The sequence below is a fragment of the Drosophila serrata genome, unplaced genomic scaffold, assembly GCF_035046125.1.
Source record: "Drosophila serrata isolate PLE 108 unplaced genomic scaffold, ASM3504612v1 contig_125, whole genome shotgun sequence".
In the NCBI taxonomy this organism is placed as follows: Eukaryota; Metazoa; Arthropoda; class Insecta; order Diptera; family Drosophilidae; genus Drosophila; species Drosophila serrata.
Window position 1 is genome coordinate 563,065 of NW_028257023.1, and position 19,069 is coordinate 582,133.

General features: G+C 50.2%; 3 protein-coding genes across 3 annotated transcripts; all 3 read right to left on the bottom strand.

Annotated features, from left to right (window-relative positions):
- Positions 1-801: 801 nt before the first annotated feature.
- On the bottom strand, positions 802-3,505 carry LOC147644648 (uncharacterized). Its single transcript, XM_086826056.1, has 4 exons — positions 2,403-3,505; positions 2,161-2,327; positions 1,398-2,048; positions 802-1,262 (listed from the first exon to the last, which is right to left on the bottom strand). The coding sequence occupies exons 1-4, from the start codon at positions 3,503-3,505 to the stop codon at positions 802-804; spliced, it is 2,382 nt and encodes a 793-aa protein (XP_086682182.1).
- Positions 3,506-6,665: 3,160 nt separating this feature from the next.
- Positions 6,666-10,017, bottom strand: LOC147644649 (uncharacterized). Its single transcript, XM_086826057.1, has 8 exons — positions 9,530-10,017; positions 8,890-9,462; positions 8,648-8,814; positions 8,311-8,531; positions 7,913-8,207; positions 7,359-7,777; positions 6,937-7,155; positions 6,666-6,872 (listed from the first exon to the last, which is right to left on the bottom strand). Exons 1-8 carry the CDS (start codon positions 10,015-10,017, stop codon positions 6,666-6,668), a joined length of 2,589 nt encoding a protein of 862 aa, XP_086682183.1.
- A 3,425-nt stretch (positions 10,018-13,442) lies between these two features.
- On the bottom strand, positions 13,443-17,708 carry LOC147644650 (uncharacterized). Its single transcript, XM_086826058.1, has 7 exons — positions 17,247-17,708; positions 15,698-16,875; positions 15,456-15,622; positions 14,690-15,340; positions 14,136-14,554; positions 13,714-13,932; positions 13,443-13,649 (listed from the first exon to the last, which is right to left on the bottom strand). The coding sequence occupies exons 1-7, from the start codon at positions 17,706-17,708 to the stop codon at positions 13,443-13,445; spliced, it is 3,303 nt and encodes a 1,100-aa protein (XP_086682184.1).
- Positions 17,709-19,069: the final 1,361 nt, after the last annotated feature.

The following is a 19,069-nucleotide window of genomic DNA, read 5'->3' on the forward strand; positions in this document are numbered from 1 at the left end:
GCTACCAGTCGTTTTGCCTCGTTAAAGCGAGAGCGGGAGATCAGCAATAGTTGGAGAGCGAGCGCAGAGGCAGAGGCGGCACAGTGGGCCCCTCACGTAAACATCCTGCCCCCCCTTGCAATCGCTCGGGTTGCAACAGGGTCGTTGCAGCTATGACTGATGGCAGGCCTCAGACACGACCCAACCGAAGACGGTGCTTTGGGCCACTGGCGGTCCATCCTGGATCTTCAGAAAGCCGGGCCGCATCACTCTCGAGAACATATCCGCGCCTAGGACTACGGAGATGGTCGCCGGTAGATTGAACCGCTCGTCGGCCAGGGTGATGTCGCGGAAGTGGGCCCGCACCGTCTCGCTTAGCTCCCGGATTGGAGTGCCTGAATACCACGTCGAAACGGACATCCCTTTCCGTCTTGGATCCCACAGTGGCCGAACAAATTTGCTCGCCGCCAACATTAGTGGTGGGTAGACGGAAGCTAGCCGCCAGCGACGCGTCGATGCAACTCGTCGGTGTGCACGGGTGGATGAGCGCTGCCGCGTCGAAGGTGCGCGCTCCGGTGTCAGTCCGTATCAGCGCGGTCGGAAGGACATTAACGCTGTGTCGCTGCAGCAGCGATGACAACGTCGTCGGGTTCCACCGTGGCTAAGAGGGGCCCTCCAATAAGAAAATGTCCAGGAGTAAGTGCCAACAAGTCGGCGGGGTCTTCGGGCAAGGGAGCGATCGGGCGCGAATTTAGACAAGCTTCGATTCTCGCCAAGAGCGTGGACAGCTCTTCAAACGTATATTTGCTCGTGGCCGTGGACTTATAGAACAGGGTCATAAAGCACTTGACGCCTGCCTCCCACAGGCCTCTCATTTGGGGGGCTGCCGGAGGAATGAAATGCCAGAGCAGCTGTTGATGGCAATAGGGCAGCCGCTCCTACAAAGGTTTTCCCGTTGTCCGATTGAACTTGGCGGGGGCATCCTCTGCGGGACACGAAACGGGTGAAAGCGGGTAGAAATCCCTCGGTCGGAAGGTCGGACGTAGGCTCTAAATGGATGGCCTTGGTGGCGAAGCACACGAACACTAGAACATAGCCCTTTGTAATCAGAGAGGCTCGGCCCGTGTAGTTCTTGATGTCGAAGGGGCCGGCGTAGTCCATACCGGTGTAGGTGAAGGGACGAGAGAACGAAGTCCTCTCCTTAGGCAACTCTCCCATAAGTTGCGTCTGCACCCTCTTCTTGTGGATGACACACACCTTGCACGAATAGATGGAACTGGCTGCTGGTAGGGGACGTTTTTGAGTTAAGCAGCTAATCTCGGAGGAACAACAACTTCGAACAACTTCGCAGCCTGAATAGGACCTGATGCTTCGTGAATGACGATCCCGTGGTCAATTCAGGCGGAATGAAATAGAACTCGTCCGTCGTCGCTCTCCATCGTATTCCAGAGTCTTGGCCATGCTTTCGGCGTCTATTTCAAGGAAGTCGGCCCGGAGGAGATGGTCGTTCGGAACGTCGTTCAGAACCTCCTTGCAATTGGAAGTCAATTTTCTGAGTGGGAACCCTGCCGAACCCAGAGCCCTCTTCAACTTGCGAATTGCCTTCTGCGCCTCAGTTTTGGAGTCTGCCCCCGCTAGAACGTCGTCGACATACATAAATTGTCGGATAATTTGACTAGCCTGCGGATACCTCGACTCTTCGTCGTCGGCTAGCTGTTGCAGGACACGAATCGCAAGGAACGGGGCATAATTGACTCCAAAGGTGACGGTTTTTAGCTCGTAGTCGCGGACTTCCCCATCGGAATTGCGAAATAGGATACGTTGGAGAGAGGTATATTTAGGGTTTACCCAAATCTGCCGATACATCTTCTCGATGTCAGCGTTGAATACAACCTTAAAGTACCGCCACTTTAGAATCTGAATGCTCAGGTCGGACTGCAGTTCCGGGCCTGCATGAAGGATGTCATTCAGACTGGTTCCGTTTGCGGAAGGGCTGGATGCCTTGCCGACCACCTTGGTGGTCGTACTTTCGGGCTTGAACTCCGCATGGTGCGGAAGATAGTAGGATGCTGAATGGCTCGTTAGAGAAACTTCGGTCATGTGACCCAAGTCAAGGTATTCTTGAATCACTGCGTCATACCTAGCCTTTTGGGGGGGGTTTCTTAAGGCGCTGCTCATTACGTAAGAACTGGGCCAGGGCGAGCGATGGTGAAGACGCTAGTTCGGAACCCATGTGCTCAGGGTTGCGCAGGGGTAGCACCACGACATACTTGTCACACTCATCCCTCAGGGTTGTTTGGACAAACTTCATCGGCTTCCGGGACGTTACTTGTCGGACCTTCCTCAACCTCCCAGAATTTTGTGAGGAGCTGATCCAGTGACTGGTCGTGGCCACAAGCCACTCGTATGGAGAAGGCACTCACACTGCGGGAGTGGCAGGAGACAGGGGGCCTGTCAGCACCCATTCGAAAATAGTCTCCTGTCCGAGAAGCAACCCGCAGATGTTAGTTTTGGAGTTGCCAAGGAGAACAGACGGAAGAATATTGGCTCCTATCAATACGTTAATTTGGGAGCTCTCGAAGAACTTGGGATCTGCCAAGGCGACGTCGGGAAGCCCTTGTAGAAGGTCTCGCGGAATCGGATACGAGGGCAGATTGCGGGACAACTGAGGAATCACATATGCTGCAGTCTCTACTTGTAGCCCGGGTCTGGCAGGTGAGTGAATTGAAAAATGACACAATTTAGTAGACTGCGCAGAAACAGACTGATTAAGGTCGAAGATTTGGGCTAGAATGGTCTTAAACGGGAGCTTAATCAGGTTGAACAGCCGTTCCGTGATGAAGGTTGCCTCGGACCCTGAGTCTATTAAGGCTCGCGCTTGGAAGCTGCACCCGAGATGACAAACGTTAATGAGGGCGGTCCCCAATAGGACGGCTCCCGAGCCGGAAGCGAAGCACACTTTTACTCCACCGTGTTCTTCTGAGCCATCCGAACCTCTGGAAGTGGGCGCGGGTTGGTGCGTCGATGACGCCGACGGACTTGGAGCAGTTGCGAAGGGGTTACCGCGGTGTAAAAGAGTGTGATGCCGGCTATGGCAGGTGGAGCAGCTGTGGGCACTAGTGCTATCCCGTTGCTGATGCTCTCGTGCAAAACAGTTTAGGCAAAGCTGCTTCCTCTTAATGTAGTCGGAGCGACCATTCACATCCATCTCAAGAAAACGTGGACATAAGCGAGCAGGGTGATTCCCGCCGAAACAGAGATCGCTTCCCTTGGGGGCAGGAAAAACTCGGGTCTCGTACGAATTGAGCCTGCGAATTGGGGCGCTCGTGGGTGCCAATCTTGGCGGAACAGGCCCCGAACCGCTAGGCCTGACGTCGTCGATGGCCTCCAGGGTGCGATGACGCTCTGTTTCGGCTTTGTTATGTATGTTGTTATGCTCCCACAGCGAAAGTGTTATGTCAGGGAGCTTGGAGGACACCATATACACCAGGATGCAATCCCAAGCCTCGACTTGAATCGAGGACATCTCTAAGGCTGCCAGGCAGCTTTGAATGGTGGTCTGCAGATCCGTCAGCGCGACTCCGGATTCCTGAGGCACAGCCTATATATTGAAGAGGATCTTTAACTGGCTGTTGACCAACAACCGTCGATTTTCGAAGCGGTCGGTGAGGCGAACCCTTCATTGGTGAGCGGGGCTTTAGACACAATGGCATTTGCGTCGCCACTGGTGTTCGAGAGGAGGTGGAACAACTTTTCAACTGGGGTGATGCGAGAGTTGTGAATGTAAATCGCCGTAAATAGATCTCTGAAGGTGGGCCAACGAAGATAATCGCCCGCGAAAACCTCTGTGTCCACTGGTGAGGGCGAGTGGACACTGCTAGCCGCCCGAGCTGACTGAGAGGCGGCTTGAGATATTGCTTCCTCAAGGTTGGCAACACACCTCGAAAAAACGGAATAAAAGTAGCTGTACTTTGACTCCAGCACTGTCGAGGTGGCCTTGCCGTCGTCGGACGCGGAGAGCAGTTCGAAGCAGCTCTCATAGTTTTTCTTCCACAGGGCCCGGATTTGGTCCCTATGGACTTGACACAAGAAGGGGGAGAATTGTTCAGTCTCCGGGGTGCCCGGCGTATGGATATTCGCCTCGAATTGACTGACATGGTCTGTGGTGGCAATAAACCGTTTGAGAGCGACATCTATCGCATTTTGCGCCATTTTGACATCTGACCGAGTAACTCTAGGCGAGGACCAAGATAGTGAATCAACGGATTCGTCGCTTTTTGCCCTTAGAATGGTAGTGGCAACCTTAGGCTTCAGTTGAGACGCCCGCGGTGATGCGGATTGGGACCTATCCAAGCGGATGGAGGGGATCGGACGCGGTTTCTTGTCGTCTGTTGTTGGCATTCTCAGAAGCGAATGCTGCTGATCAGTGCTGGTCAATTGTCGTACGGGAAAACGGTCTCACAAATGCACTGTCTTGATCGGCAAGAAATAGAGAGATGACGGACGAAATGTATATGGAACTCGGGATGCGGGTTTAGGCAGTGTGTACGACGAACAAGCGGAATAGAGCTCACAGAAGGCTGGAGGATACGAAAGGAGCCAACAAAACTTAACCGAATGGAGGTACTGAGCTTAGATATGTATTTATTGTGAATTGTTGAGATGAGGATTTAACCGCTGTGTTATACCGACGGCGAGAGGTGCCTATATGAAGCCCAACAAATTAAGCGGCAACAACAACACCCACGGCCTTTGCAGCGGCGAATTTAAAAACAACTAAAACACTAGCGTTTGCGTTTGGGTTTTGTTGCTAATTGTTATGTTCACTTTGAATTTTTTTTTCTTTAATTTTATTATCGGGATTAGTTCCTGGAATCTTTGGCAGAAAATATATACATATGTAAATATATGGGCATGCATGTAAATAGGAACAATATGTCAGGGCACAGTGGATAGCCGAGAAGTGGACTGTATTAAGTTCTGCGAATAGAAATATCTTGACACGGCACAAAAAAAAGACAAAAAAATATCGCGACAGCGGCGGACTGTTCGGCGAACAAGGTGAACTCCCGAATCGAGTGCACACCGGCTGTCCGATAGTTATTATGCCCCTTTTTCCCGCAACACGATTTTACTGTTCACGGTAAGGTTTTTAAATGCACGAAATTATGATGTGCAAGTGGTTAGCATTCGTGTGTGTGAGTAACACATCGGCTGAAAAGTCCCGGGCCTAACATAGAAAACGCTGTTTTTTGGTTTAAAATTTACTTTATTTATCAAATTAATCTTTATTTAGAGCAAAGCAATCATTCTAGCGCCGCTCTAACATTTCAACCACTTTTGTAGAACGATTATTCTTTTGCCTCAAAATAGGCCTCCATTTTCGTGATAACCTCTTCATTGGTGGAAAATTTCTTACCGGCGAGCATTTTTTTCATTGCGTTGTCTTGATGTGAGCAAACGCGGCACCCATTTTGAGAAGAGCTTTATCATAGAGTCAAATGCTCATGCAATATAAACCTAAAAAATTCTTTTGATATCTTTACGATGTCAGCTAACTGACGCATCATCACTTTTAATCATTCAAAACGATTTTGTGAATTTTTTTGATGATTTCCGGTGTTACCTCCTCATTTGGACGTACACTGCATTCTGCATCTTCAGTGTCTCTAAGACCATGTTTAAAGTCAGCAAACCAACGTGTTATAGTTTTTTTTTCTGATAGAGCGGAGTCCCCATAACACTTTTCAAGCCAAGACTTTCCTTGAATGGTATGGTTTCTCATCAAGAATCAGTGTTATATCAAAACACAAATTTGTTTTTGTTTCATTTTTTTGAAAATACAAAAAGTAGCGTCACAATAACTCACAAACTAATGAATAGAATATCATGAAATTTTAACAGCTGTCTTATGAAAGATTGTATTAACTAAAAAATATTAACTGCAATAAAAAAATCGCGATTTATATGTTAGACCCAGAACTTTTCAGCTGATGTGTTATGTGGCTGTACATAGACCTCGACCGTTGGCAGTTGATAGGCAACGGGCAATGGAAGAAACGGCGAGTTAAATAGCGGCGCACTCAAGCGGACACCGATGGAAATTTTCGAGGAACGGAGGCGAATAGAAATTGGAGTTCCTCAGCTGCCTTGGGGTCAGGAAAACTCGGACTGGGAGTTGACACGAATGACAAGGGAAATCTTGCAGGAGTGCTACCGAAATTGAGCGTTCGGCCCACTGTTGCAGATCGGCAGCCAGGCTAGACGGAGAAGAAAAAATTCGTATTTATCTTGGCGGACAGATTCATGGAACTGCTGGTATCCTGCAAGGAATCCGGCTCGAAGGACCAAATGTTTAGGGGGGCGATCCTGCCCGCAAAGACTCGGTAATGGAGGCCCAAGAATTTCCCACGTCGCTGGCGAAAGAGTTAACCCGTCAGGGTTGCGAAATATAAAGGCGGGGGCGTCGTGGTTGTTTCTGGGCGTCAGCTTTTATTTGCTGCTTACAAGAGACTCCACTTAAAGTGAAAAAACGAGCTACCAGTCGTTTTGCCTCGTTAAAGCGAGAGCGGGAGATCAGCAATAGTTGGAGAGCGAGCGCAGAGGCAGAGGCGGCACAGTGGGCCCCTCACGTAAACATCCTGCCCCCCCTTGCAATCGCTCGGGTTGCAACAGGGTCGTTGCAGCTATGACTGATGGCAGGCCTCAGACACGACCCAACCGAAGACGGTGCTTTGGGCCACTGGCGGTCCATCCTGGATCTTCAGAAAGCCGGGCCGCATCACTCTCGAGAACATATCCGCGCCTAGGACTACGGAGATGGTCGCCGGTAGATTGAACCGCTCGTCGGCCAGGGTGATGTCGCGGAAGTGGGCCCGCACCGTCTCGCTTAGCTCCCGGATTGGAGTGCCTGAATACCACGTCGAAACGGACATCCCTTTCCGTCTTGGATCCCACAGTGGCCGAACAAATTTGCTCGCCGCCAACATTAGTGGTGGGTAGACGGAAGCTAGCCGCCAGCGACGCGTCGATGCAACTCGTCGGTGTGCACGGGTGGATGAGCGCTGCCGCGTCGAAGGTGCGCGCTCCGGTGTCAGTCCGTATCAGCGCGGTCGGAAGGACATTAACGCTGTGTCGCTGCAGCAGCGATGACAACGTCGTCGGGTTCCACCGTGGCTAAGAGGGGCCCTCCAATAAGAAAATGTCCAGGAGTAAGTGCCAACAAGTCGGCGGGGTCTTCGGGCAAGGGAGCGATCGGGCGCGAATTCAGACATGCTTCGATTCTCGCCAAGAGCGTGGACAGCTCTTCAAACGTATATTTGCTCGTGGCCGTGGACTTATAGAACAGGGTCATAAAGCACTTTACGCCTGCCTCCCACAGGCCTCCCATGTGGGGGGCTGCCGGAGGAATGAAATGCCAGAGCAGCTGTTGATGGCAATAGGGCAGCCGCTCCTACAAAGGTTTTCCCGTTGTCCGATTGAACTTGGCGGGGGCATCCTCTGCGGGACACGAAACGGGTGAAAGCGGGTAGAAATTCCTCGGTCGGAAGGTCGGACGTAGGCTCTAAATGGATGGCCTTGGTGGCGAAGCACACGAACACTAGAACATAGCCCTTTGTAATCAGAGAGGCTCGGCCCGTGTAGTTCTTGATGTCGAAGGGGCCGGCGTAGTCCATACCGGTGTAGGTGAAGGGACGAGAGAACGAAGTCCTCTCCTTAGGCAACTCTCCCATAAGTTGCGTCTGCACCCTCTTCTTGTGGATGACACACACCTTGCACGAATAGATGGAACTGGCTGCTGGTAGGGGACGTTTTTGAGTTAAGCAGCTAATCTCGGAGGAACAACAACTTCGAACAACTTCGCAGCCTGAATAGGACCTGATGCTTCGTGAATGACGATCCCGTGGTCAATTCAGGCGGAATGAAATATAACTCGTCCGTCGTCGCTCTCCATCGTATTCCAGAGTCTTGGCCATGCTTTCGGCGTCTATTTCAAGGAAGTCGGCCCGGAGGAGATGGTCGTTCGGAACGTCGTTCAGAACCTCCTTGCAATTGGAAGTCAATTTTCTGAGTGGGAACCCTGCCGAACCCAGAGCCCTCTTCAACTTGCGAATTGCCTTCTGCGCCTCAGTTTTGGAGTCTGCCCCCGCTAGAACGTCGTCGACATACATAAATTGTCGGATAATTTGACTAGCCTGCGGATACCTCGACTCTTCGTCGTCGGCTAGCTGTTGCAGGACACGAATCGCAAGGAACGGGGCATAATTGACTCCAAAGGTGACGGTAATTGCGAAATAGGATACGTTGGAGAGAGGTATATTTAGGGTTTACCCAAATCTGCCGATACATCTTCTCGATGTCAGCGTTGAATACAACCTTAAAGTACCGCCACTTTAGAATCTGAATGCTCAGGTCGGACTGCAGTTCCGGGCCTGCATGAAGGATGTCATTCAGACTGGTTCCGTTTGCAGAAGGGCTGGATGCCTTGCCGACCACCTTGGTGGTCGTACTTTCGGGCTTGAACTCCGCATGGTGCGGAAGATAGTAGGATGCTGAATGGCTCGTTAGAGAAACTTCGGTCATGTGACCCAAGTCAAGGTATTCTTGAATCACTGCGTCATACCTAGCCTTTTGGGGGGGGGGGGTTTCTTAAGGCGCTGCTCATTACGTAAGAACTGGGCCAGGGCGAGCGATGGTGAAGACGCTAGTTCGGAACCCATGTGCTCAGGGTTGCGCAGGGGTAGCACCACGACATACTTGTCACACTCATCCCTCAGGGTTGTTTGGACAAACTTCATCGGCTTCCGGGACGTTACTTGTCGGACCTTCCTCAACCTCCCAGAATTTTGTGAGGAGCTGATCCAGTGACTGGTCGTGGCCACAAGCCACTCGTATGGAGAAGACACTCACACTGCGGGAGTGGCAGGAGACAGGGGGCCTGTCAGCACCCATTCGAAAATAGTCTCCTGTCCGAGAAGCAACCCGCAGATGTTAGTTTTGGAGTTGCCAAGGAGAACAGACGGAAGAATATTGGCTCCTATCAATACGTTAATTTGGGAGCTCTCGAAGAACTTGGGATCTGCCAAGGCGACGTCGGGAAGCCCTTGTAGAAGGTCTCGCGGAATCGGATACGAGGGCAGATTGCCGGACAACTGAGGAATCACATATGTTGCAGTCTCTACTTGTAGCCCGGGTCTGGCAGGTGAGTGAATTGAAAAATGGCACAATTTAGTAGACTGCGCAGAAACGGACTGATTAAGGTCGAAGATTTGGGCTAGAATGGTCTTAAACGGGAGCTTAATCAGGTTGAACAGCCGTTCCGTGATGAAGGTTGCCTCGGACCCTGAGTCTATTAAGGCTCGCGCTTGGAAGCTGCACCCGAGATGACAAACGTTAATGAGGGCGGTCCCCAATAGGACGGCTCCCGAGCCGGAAGCGAAGCACACTTTTACTCCACCGTGTTCTTCTGAGCCATCCGAACCTCTGGAAGTGGGCGCGGGTTGGTGCGTCGATGACGCCGACGGACTTGGAGCAGTTGCGAAGGGGTTACCGCGGTGTAAAAGAGTGGCTATGGCAGGTGGAGCAGCTGTGGGCACTAGTGCTATCCCGTTGCTGATGCTCTCGTGCAAAACAGTTTAGGCAAAGCTGCTTCCTCTTAATGTAGTCGGAGCGACCATTCACATCCATCTCAAGAAAACGTGGACATAAGCGAGCAGGGTGATTCCCGCCGAAACAGAGATCGCTTCCCTTGGGGGCATGAAAAACTCGGGTCTCGTACGAATTGAGCCTGCGAATTGGGGCGCTCGTGGGTGCCAATCTTGGCGGAACAGGCCCCGAACCGCTAGGCCTGACGTCGTCGATGGCCTCCAGGGTGCGATGACGCTCTGTTAAAAAAGTTTCTAACTCCCTCCATGTTGGAATTTCGGCTTTGTTATGTATGTTGTTATGCTCCCACAGCGAAAGTGTTATGTTAGGGAGCTTGGAGGACACCATATCATACCATACGCAATCCCAAGCCTCGACTTGAATCGAGGACATCTCTAAGGCTGCCAGGCAGCTTTGAATGGTGGTCTGCAGATCCGTCAGCGCGACTCCGGATTCCTGAGGCACAGCCTGTATATTGAAGAGGATCTTTAACTGGCTGTTGACCAACAACCGTCGATTTTCGAAGCGGTCGGTGAGGTGAACCCTTCATTGGTGAGCGGGGCTTTAGACACAATGGCATTTGCGTCGCCACTGGTGTTCGAGAGGAGGTGGAACAACTTTTCAACTGGGGTGATGCGAGAGTTGTGAATGTAAATCGCCGTAAATAGATCTCTGAAGGTGGGCCAACGAAGATAATCGCCCGCGAAAACCTCTGTGTCCACTGGTGAGGGCGAGTGGACACTGCTAGCCGCCCGAGCTGACTGAGAGGCGGCTTGAGATATTGCTTCCTCAAGGTTGGCAACACACGTCGAAAAAACGGAATAAAAGTAGCTGTACTTTGACTCCAGCACTGTCGAGGTGGCCTTGCCGTCGTCGGACGCGGAGAGCAGTTCGAAGCAGCTCTCATAGTTTTTCTTCCACAGGGCCCGGATTTGGTCACTATGGACTTGACACAAGAAGGGGGAGAATTGTTCAGTCTCCGGGGTGCCCGGCGTATGGATATTCGCCTCGAATTGACTGACATGGTCTGTGGTGGCAATAAACCGTTTGAGAGCGACATCTATCGCATTTTGCGCCATTTTGACATCTGACCGAGTAACTCTAGGCGAGGACCAAGATAGTGAATCAACGGATTCGTCGCTTTTTGTCCTTAGAATGGCAGTGGCAGCCTTAGGCTTCAGTTGAGACGCCCGCGGTGATGCGGATTGGGACCTATCCAAGCGGATGGAGGGGATCGGACGCGATTTCTTGTCGTCTGTTGTTGGCATTCTCAGAAGCGAATGCTGCTGATCAGTGCTGGTCAATTGTCGTACGGGAAAACGGTCTCACAAATGCACTGTCTTGATCGGCAAGAAATAGAGAGATGACAGACGAAATGTATATGGAACTCGGGATGCGGGTTTAGGCAGTGTGTACGACGAACAAGCGGAATAGAGCTCACAGAAGGCTGGAGGATACGAAAGGAGCCAACAAAACTTAACCGAATGGAGGTACTGAGCTTAGATATGTATTTATTGTGAATTGTTGAGATGAGGATTTAACCGCTGTGTTATACCGACGGCGAGAGGTGCCTATATGAAGCCCAACAAATTAAGCGGCAACAACAACACCCACGGCCTTTGCAGCGGCGAAGTGGATACAAAAAAAATAAATTAGCAAAACAAGCGCAGTCACATCTGTGTGAATTGAATTTGGATGTTGGTTATGCTGGTACTTGTCTAACAAATGTTAATGTCATCAACTGCAAGCCTCAAATGTTGAAGAGCCGAACTTAAAAGCTCGGTACTTTGTCGCGAGGAAAAACTCGCTGCGTTATGCCGACGGCAAGCGTTGCCTATGTGAGGGCCCCAAGAAACGAAACAGCAACAACAACAACACGGCCTCTGCGGCGGCGAAATTAAAAACAACTAAAACACTAGCGTTTGCGTTTGGGTTTTGTTGCTAATTGTTATGTTCACTTTGAATTTTTTTTTCTTTAATTTTATTATCGGGATTAGTTCCTGGAATCTTTGGCAGAAAATATATACATATGTAAATATATGGGAATGCATGTAAATAGGAACAATATGTCAGGGCACAGTGGATAGCCGAGAAGTGGACTGTATTAAGTTCCGCGAATAGAAATATCTTGACACGGCACAAAAAAAAAGACAAAAAAATATCGCGACAGCGGCGGACTGTTCGGCGAACAAGGTGAACTCCCGAATCGAGTGCACACCGACTGTCCGATAGTTATTATGCCCCTTTTTCCCGCAACACGATTTTACTGTTCACGGTAAGGTTTTTAAATGCACGAAATTATGATGTGCAAGTGGGTAGCATTCGTGTGTGTGAGTAACACATCGGCTGAAAAGTCCCGGGCCTAACATAGAAAACGCTGTTTTTTGGTTTAAAATTTACTTTATTTATCAAATTAATCTTTATTTAGAGCAAAGCAATCATTCTAGCGCCGCTCTAACATTTCAACCACTTTTGTAGAACGATTATTCTTTTGCCTCAAAATAGGCCTCCATTTTCGTGATAACCTCTTCATTGGTGGAAAATTTCTTACCGGCGAGCATTTTTTTCATTGCGTTGTCTTGATGTGAGCAAACGCGGCACCCATTTTGAGAAGAGCTTTATCATAGAGTCAAATGCTCATGCAATATAAACCTAAAAAATTCTTTTGATATCTATACGATGTCAGCTAACTGACGCAACATCACTTTTAATCATTCAAAACGATTTTGTGAATTTTTTTGATGATTTCCGGTGTTACCTCCTCATTTGGACGTACACTGCATTCTGCATCTTCAGTGTCTCTAAGACCATGTTTAAAGTCAGCAAACCAACGTGTTATAGTTTTTTTTCTGATAGAGCGGAGTCCCCATAACACTTTTCAAGCCAAGACTTTCCTTGAATGGTATGGTTTCTCATCAAGAATAAGTGTTATATCAAAACACAAATTTGTTTTTGTTTCATTTTTTTGAAAATACAAAAAGTAGCGTCACAATAACTCACAAACTAATGAATAGAATATCATGAAATTTTAACAGCTGTCTTATGAAAGATTGTATTAACTAAAAAATATTAACTGCAATAAAAAAATCGCGATTTATATGTTAGACCCAGAACTTTTCAGCTGATGTGTTATGTGGCTGTACATAGACCTCGACCGTTGGCAGTTGATAGGCAACGGGCAATGGAAGAAACGGCGAGTTAAATAGCGGCGCACTCAAGCGGACACCGATGGAAATTTTCGAGGAACGGAGGCAAATAGAAATTGGAGTTCCTCAGCTGCCTTGGGGTCAGGAAAACTCGGACTGGGAGTTGACACGAATGACAAGGGAAATCTTGCAGGAGTGCTACCGAAATTGAGCGTTCGGCCCACTGTTGCAGATCGGCAGCCAGGCTAGACGGAGAAGAAAAAATTCGTATTTATCTTGGCGGACAGATTCATGGAACTGCTGGTATCCTGCAAGGAATCCGGCTCGAAGGACCAAATGTTTAGGGGGGCGATCCTGCCCGCAAAGACTCGGTAATGGAGGCCCAAGAATTTCCCACGTCGCTGGCGAAAGAGTTAACCCGTCAGGGTTGCGAAATATAAAGGCTGGGGCGTCGTGGTTGTTTCTGGGCGTCAGCTTTTATTTGCTGCTTACAAGAGACTCCACTTAAAGTGAAAAAAACGAGCTACCAGTCGTTTTGCCTCGTTAAAGCGAGAGCGGGAGATCAGCAATAGTTGGAGAGCGAGCGCAGAGGCAGAGGCGGCACAGTGGGCCCCTCACGTAAACATCCTGCCCCCCCTTGCAATCGCTCGGGTTGCAACAGGGTCGTTGCAGCTATGACTGATGGCAGGCCTCAGACACGACCCAACCGAAGACGGTGCTTTGGGCCACTGGCGGTCCATCCTGGATCTTCAGAAAGCCGGGCCGCATCACTCTCGAGAACATATCCGCGCCTAGGACTACGGAGATGGTCGCCGGTAGATTGAACCGCTCGTCGGCCAGGGTGATGTCGCGGAAGTGGGCCCGCACCGTCTCGCTTAGCTCCCGGATTGGAGTGCCTGAATATCACGTCGAAACGGACATCCCTTTCCGTCTTGGATCCCACAGTGGCCGAACAAATTTGCTCGCCGCCAACATTAGTGGTGGGTAGACGGAAGCTAGCCGCCAGCGACGCGTCGATGCAACTCGTCGGTGTGCACGGGTGGATGAGCGCTGCCGCGTCGAAGGTGCGCGCTCCGGTGTCAGTCCGTATCAGCGCGGTCGGAAGGACATTAACGCTGTGTCGCTGCAGCAGCGATGACAACGTCGTCGGGTTCCACCGTGGCTAAGAGGGGCCCTCCAATAAGAAAATGTCCAGGAGTAAGTTCCAACAAGTCGGCGGGGTCTTCGGGCAAGGGAGCGATCGGGCGCGAATTCAGACATGCTTCGATTCTCGCCAAGAGCGTGGACAGCTCTTCAAACGTATATTTGCTCGTGGCCGTGGACTTATAGAACAGGGTCATAAAGCACTTTACGCCTGCCTCCCACAGGCCTCCCATGTGGGGGGCTGCCGGAGGAATGAAATGCCAGAGCAGCTGTTGATGGCAATAGGGCAGCCGCTCCTACAAAGGTTTTCCCGTTGTCCGATTGAACTTGGCGGGGGCATCCTCTGCGGGACACGAAACGGGTGAAAGCGGGTAGAAATTCCTCGGTAGGAAGGTCGGACGTAGGCTCTAAATGGATGGCCTTGGTGGCGAAGCACACGAACACTAGAACATAGCCCTTTGTAATCAGAGAGGCTCGGCCCGTGTAGTTCTTGATGTCGAAGGGGCCGGCGTAGTCCATACCGGTGTAGGTGAAGGGACGAGAGAACGAAGTCCTCTCCTTAGGCAACTCTCCCATAAGTTGCGTCTGCACCCTCTTCTTGTGGATGACACACACCTTGCACGAATAGATGGAACTGGCTGCTGGTAGGGGACGTTTTTGAGTTAAGCAGCTAATCTCGGAGGAACAACAACTTCGAACAACTTCGCAGCCTGAATAGGACCTGATGCTTCGTGAATGACGATCCCGTGGTCAATTCAGGCGGAATGAAATAGAACTCGTCCGTCGTCGCTCTCCATCGTATTCCAGAGTCTTGGCCATGCTTTCGGCGTCTATTTCAAGGAAGTCGGCCCGGAGGAGATGGTCGTTCGGAACGTCGTTCAGAACCTCCTTGCAATTGGAAGTCAATTTTCTGAGTGGGAACCCTGCCGAACCCAGAGCCCTCTTCAACTTGCGAATTGCCTTCTGCGCCTCAGTTTTGGAGTCTGCCCCCGCTAGAACGTCGTCGACATACATAAATTGTCGGATAATTTGACTAGCCTGCGGATACCTCGACTCTTCGTCGTCGGCTAGCTGTTGCAGGACACGAATCGCAAGGAACGGGGCATAATTGACTCCAAAGGTGACGGTTTTTAGCTCGTAGTCGCGGACTTCCCCATCGGAATTGCGAAATAGGATACGTTGGAGAGAGGTATATTTAGGGTTTACCCAAATCTGCCGATACATCTTTTCGATGTCAGCGTTGAATACAACCTTAAAGTACCGCCATTTTAGAATCTGAATGCTCAGGTCGGACTGCAGTACCGGGCCTGCATGAAGGATGTCATTCAGACTGGTTCCGTTTGCGGAAGGGCTGGATGCCTTGCCGACCACCTTGGTGGTCGTACTTTCGGGCTTGAACTCCGCATGGTGCGGAAGATAGTAGGATGCTGAATGGCTCGTTAGAGAAACTTCGGTCATGTGACCCAAGTCAAGGTATTCTTGAATCACTGCGTCATACCTAGCCTTTTGGGGGGGGGGGTTTCTTAAGGCGCTGCTCATTACGTAAGAACTGGGCCAGGGCGAGCGATGGTGAAGACGCTAGTTCGGAACCCATGTGCTCAGGGTTGCGCAGGGGTAGCACCACGACATACTTGTCACACTCATCCCTCAGGGTTGTTTGGACAAACTTCATCGGCTTCCGGGACGTTACTTGTCGGACCTTCCTCAACCTCCCAGAATTTTGTGAGGAGCTGATCCAGTGACTGGTCGTGGCCACAAGCCACTCGTATGGAGAAGGCACTCACACTGCGGGAGTGGCAGGAGACAGGGGGCCTGTCAGCACCCATTCGAAAATAGTCTCCTGTCCGAGAAGCAACCCGCAGATGTTAGTTTTGGAGTTGCCAAGGAGAACAGACGGAAGAATATTGGCTCCTATCAATACGTTAATTTGGGAGCTCTCGAAGAACTTGGGATCTGCCAAGGCGACGTCGGGAAGCCCTTGTAGAAGGTCTCGCGGAATCGGATACGAGGGCAGATTGCCGGACAACTGAGGAATCACATATGTTGCAGTCTCTACTTGTAGCCCGGGTCTAGCAGGTGAGTGAATTGAAAAATGCCACAATTTAGTAGACTGCGCAGAAACGGACTGATTAAGGTCGAAGATTTGGGCTAGAATGGTCTTAAACGGGAGTTTAATCAGGTTGAACAGCCGTTCCGTGATGAAGGTTGCCTCGGACCCTGAGTCTATTAAGGCTCGCGCTTGGAAGCTGCACCCGAGATGACAAACGTTAATGAGGGCGGTCCCCAATAGGACGGCTCCCGAGCCGGAAGCGAAGCACACTTTTACTCCACCGTGTTCTTCTGAGCCATCCGAACCTCTGGAAGTGGGCGCGGGTTGGTGCGTCGATGACGCCGACGGACTTGGAGCAGTTGCGAAGGGGTTACCGCGGTGTAAAAGAGTGTGATGCCGGCTATGGCAGGTGGAGCAGCTGTGGGCACTAGTGCTATCCCGTTGCTGATGCTCTCGTGCAAAACAGTTTAGACAAAGCTGCTTCCTCTTAATGTAGTCGGAGCGCCCATTCACATCCATCTCAAGAAAACGTGGACATAAGCGAGCAGGGTGATTCCCGCCGAAACAGAGATCGCTTCCCTTGGGGGCATGAAAAACTCGGGTCTCGTACGAATTGAGCCTGCGAATTGGGGCGCTCGTGGGTGCCAATCTTGGCGGAACAGGCCCCGAACCGCTAGGCCTGACGTCGTCGATGGCCTCCAGGGTGCGATGACGCTCTGTTTCGGCTTTGTTATGTATGTTGTTATGCTCCCACAGCGAAAGTGTTATGTCAGGGAGCTTGGAGGACACCATATACACCAGGATGCAATCCCAAGCCTCGACTTGAATCGAGGACATCTCTAAGGCTGCCAGGCAGCTTTGAATGGTGGTCTGCAGATCCGTCAGCGCGACTCCGGATTCCTGAGGCACAGCCTATATATTGAAGAGGATTCCTGAGGCACAGCCTATATATTGAAGAGGATCTTTAACTGGCTGTTGACCAACAACCGTCGATTTTCGAAGCGGTCGGTGAGGCGAACCCTTCATTGGTGAGCGGGGCTTTAGACACAATGGCATTTGCGTCGCCACTGGTGTTCGAGAGGAGGTGGAACAACTTTTCAACTGGGGTGATGCGAGAGTTGTGAATGTAAATCGCCGTAAATAGATCTCTGAAGGTGGGCCAACGAAGATAATCGCCCGCGAAAACCTCTGTGTCCACTGGTGAGGGCGAGTGGACACTGCTAGCCGCCCGAGCTGACTGAGAGGCGGCTTGAGATATTGCTTCCTCAAGGTTGGCAACACACGTCGAAAAAAACGGAATAAAAGTAGCTGTACTTTGACTCCAGCACTGTCGAGGTGGCCTTGCCGTCGTCGGACGCGGAGAGCAGTTCGAAGCAGCTCTCATAGTTTTTCTTCCACAGGGCCCGGATTTGGTCCCTATGGACTTGACACAAGAAGGGGGAGAATTGTTCAGTCTCCGGGGTGCCCGGCGTATGGATATTCGCCTCGAATTGACTGACATGGTCTGTGGTGGCAATAAACCGTTTGAGAGCGACATCTATCGCATTTTGCGCCATTTTGACATCTGACCGAGTAACTCTAGGCGAGGACCAAGATAGTGAATCAACGGATTCGTCGCTTTTTGTCCTTAGAATGGCAGTGGCAGCCTTAGGCTTCAGTTGAGACGCCCGCGGTGATGCGGATTGGGACCTATCCAAGCGGATGGAGGGGATCGGACGCGATTTCTTGTCGTCTGTTGTTGGCATTCTCAGAAGCGAATGCTGCTGATCAGTGCTGGTCAATTGTCGTACGGGAAAACGGTCTCACAAATGCACTGTCTTGATCGGCAAGAAATAGAGAGATGACAGACGAAATGTATATGGAACTAGGGATGCGGGTTTAGGCAGTGTGTACGACGAACAAACGGAATAGAGCTCACAGAAGGCTGGAGGATACGAAAGGAGCCAACAAAACTTAACCGAATGGAGGTACTGAGCTTAGATATGTATTTATTGTGAATTGTTGAGATGAGGATTTAACCGCTGTGTTATACCGACGGCGAGAGGTGCCTATATGAAGCCCAACAAATTAAGCGGCAACAACAACACCCACGGCCTTTGCAGCGGCGAAGTGGATACAAAAAAAATAAATTAGCAAAACAAGCGCATTCACATCTGTGTGAATTGAATTTGGATGTTGGTTATGCTGGTACTTGTCTAACAAATGTTAATGTCATCAACTGCAAGCCTCAAATGTTGAAGAGCCGAACTTAAAAGCTCGGTACTTTGTCGCGAGGAAAAACTCGATGCGTTGTGCCGACGGCAAGCGTTGCCTATGTGAGGGCCCCAAGAAACGAAACAGCAACAACAACAACACGGCCTCTGCGGCGGCGAAATTAAAAACAACTAAAACACTAGCGTTTGCGTTTGGGTTTTGTTGCTAATTGTTATGTTCACTTTGAATTTTTTTTTTCTTTAATTTTATTATCGGGATTAGTATCTGGAATCGTTGGCAGAAAATATATACATATGTAAATATATGGGCATGCATGTAAATAGGAACAATGTGTCAGGGCACAGTGGAGCGCCGAGAAGTGGACTGTATTAAGTTCCGCGAATAGAAATATCTTGACACGGCACAAAAAAAAAGACAAAAAAATATCGCGGCAGCGGCGGACTGTTCGGCGAACAAGGTGAACTCCCGAATCGAGTGCACACCGACTGTCCGATAGTTATTATGCCCCTTTTTCCCGCAACACGATTTTACTGTTCACGGTAAGGTTTTTAAATGCACGAAATTATGATGTGCAAGTGGTTAGCATTCGTGTGTGTGAGTAACACATCGGCTGAAAAGTCCCGGGCCTAACATAGAAAACGCTGTTTTTTGGTTTAAAATTTACTTTATTTATCAAATTAATCTTTATTTAGAGCAAAGCAATCATTCTAGCGCCGCTCTAACATTTCAACCACTTTTGTAGAACGATTATTCTTTTGCCTCAAAATAGGCCTCCATTTTCGTGATAACCTCTTCATTGGTGGAAAATTTCTTACCGGCGAGCATTTTTTTCATTGCGTTGTCTTGATGTGAGCAAACGCGGCACCCATTTTGAGAAGAGCTTTATCATAGA

Excerpts from the sequence above, each read along its gene's own strand:
- LOC147644648 (XM_086826056.1), bottom strand. The coding sequence starts at position 3,505 with ATGTCCTCGATTCAAGTCGAGGCTTGGGATTGCATCCTGGTGTATATG. Across the intron at positions 2,328-2,402 it reads TCTCCTGCCACTCCCGCAGT|GTTGAGGAAGGTCCGACAAG; the intron begins GTGAGTGCCTTC and ends AAATTCTGGGAG. Across the intron at positions 1,263-1,397 it reads TGGAGAGCGACGACGGACGA|CAGCCAGTTCCATCTATTCG; the intron begins GTTCTATTTCAT and ends GTCCCCTACCAG.
- LOC147644649 (XM_086826057.1), bottom strand. The coding sequence starts at position 10,017 with ATGTCCTCGATTCAAGTCGAGGCTTGGGATTGCGTATGGTATGATATG. Across the intron at positions 9,463-9,529 it reads AGCCACTCTTTTACACCGCG|AGGTTCGGATGGCTCAGAAG; the intron begins GTAACCCCTTCG and ends GCCCACTTCCAG. Across the intron at positions 8,532-8,647 it reads CGCCCTGGCCCAGTTCTTAC|CATCCTACTATCTTCCGCAC; the intron begins GTAATGAGCAGC and ends CGAGCCATTCAG.
- LOC147644650 (XM_086826058.1), bottom strand. The coding sequence starts at position 17,708 with ATGCCAACAACAGACGACAAGAAATCGCGTCCGATCCCCTCCATCCGC. Across the intron at positions 13,933-14,135 it reads GCCCCCCACATGGGAGGCCT|CCACGGTGGAACCCGACGAC; the intron begins GTGGGAGGCAGG and ends GGCCCCTCTTAG. Across the intron at positions 13,650-13,713 it reads AGCAAATTTGTTCGGCCACT|CTAAGCGAGACGGTGCGGGC; the intron begins GTGGGATCCAAG and ends CCAATCCGGGAG.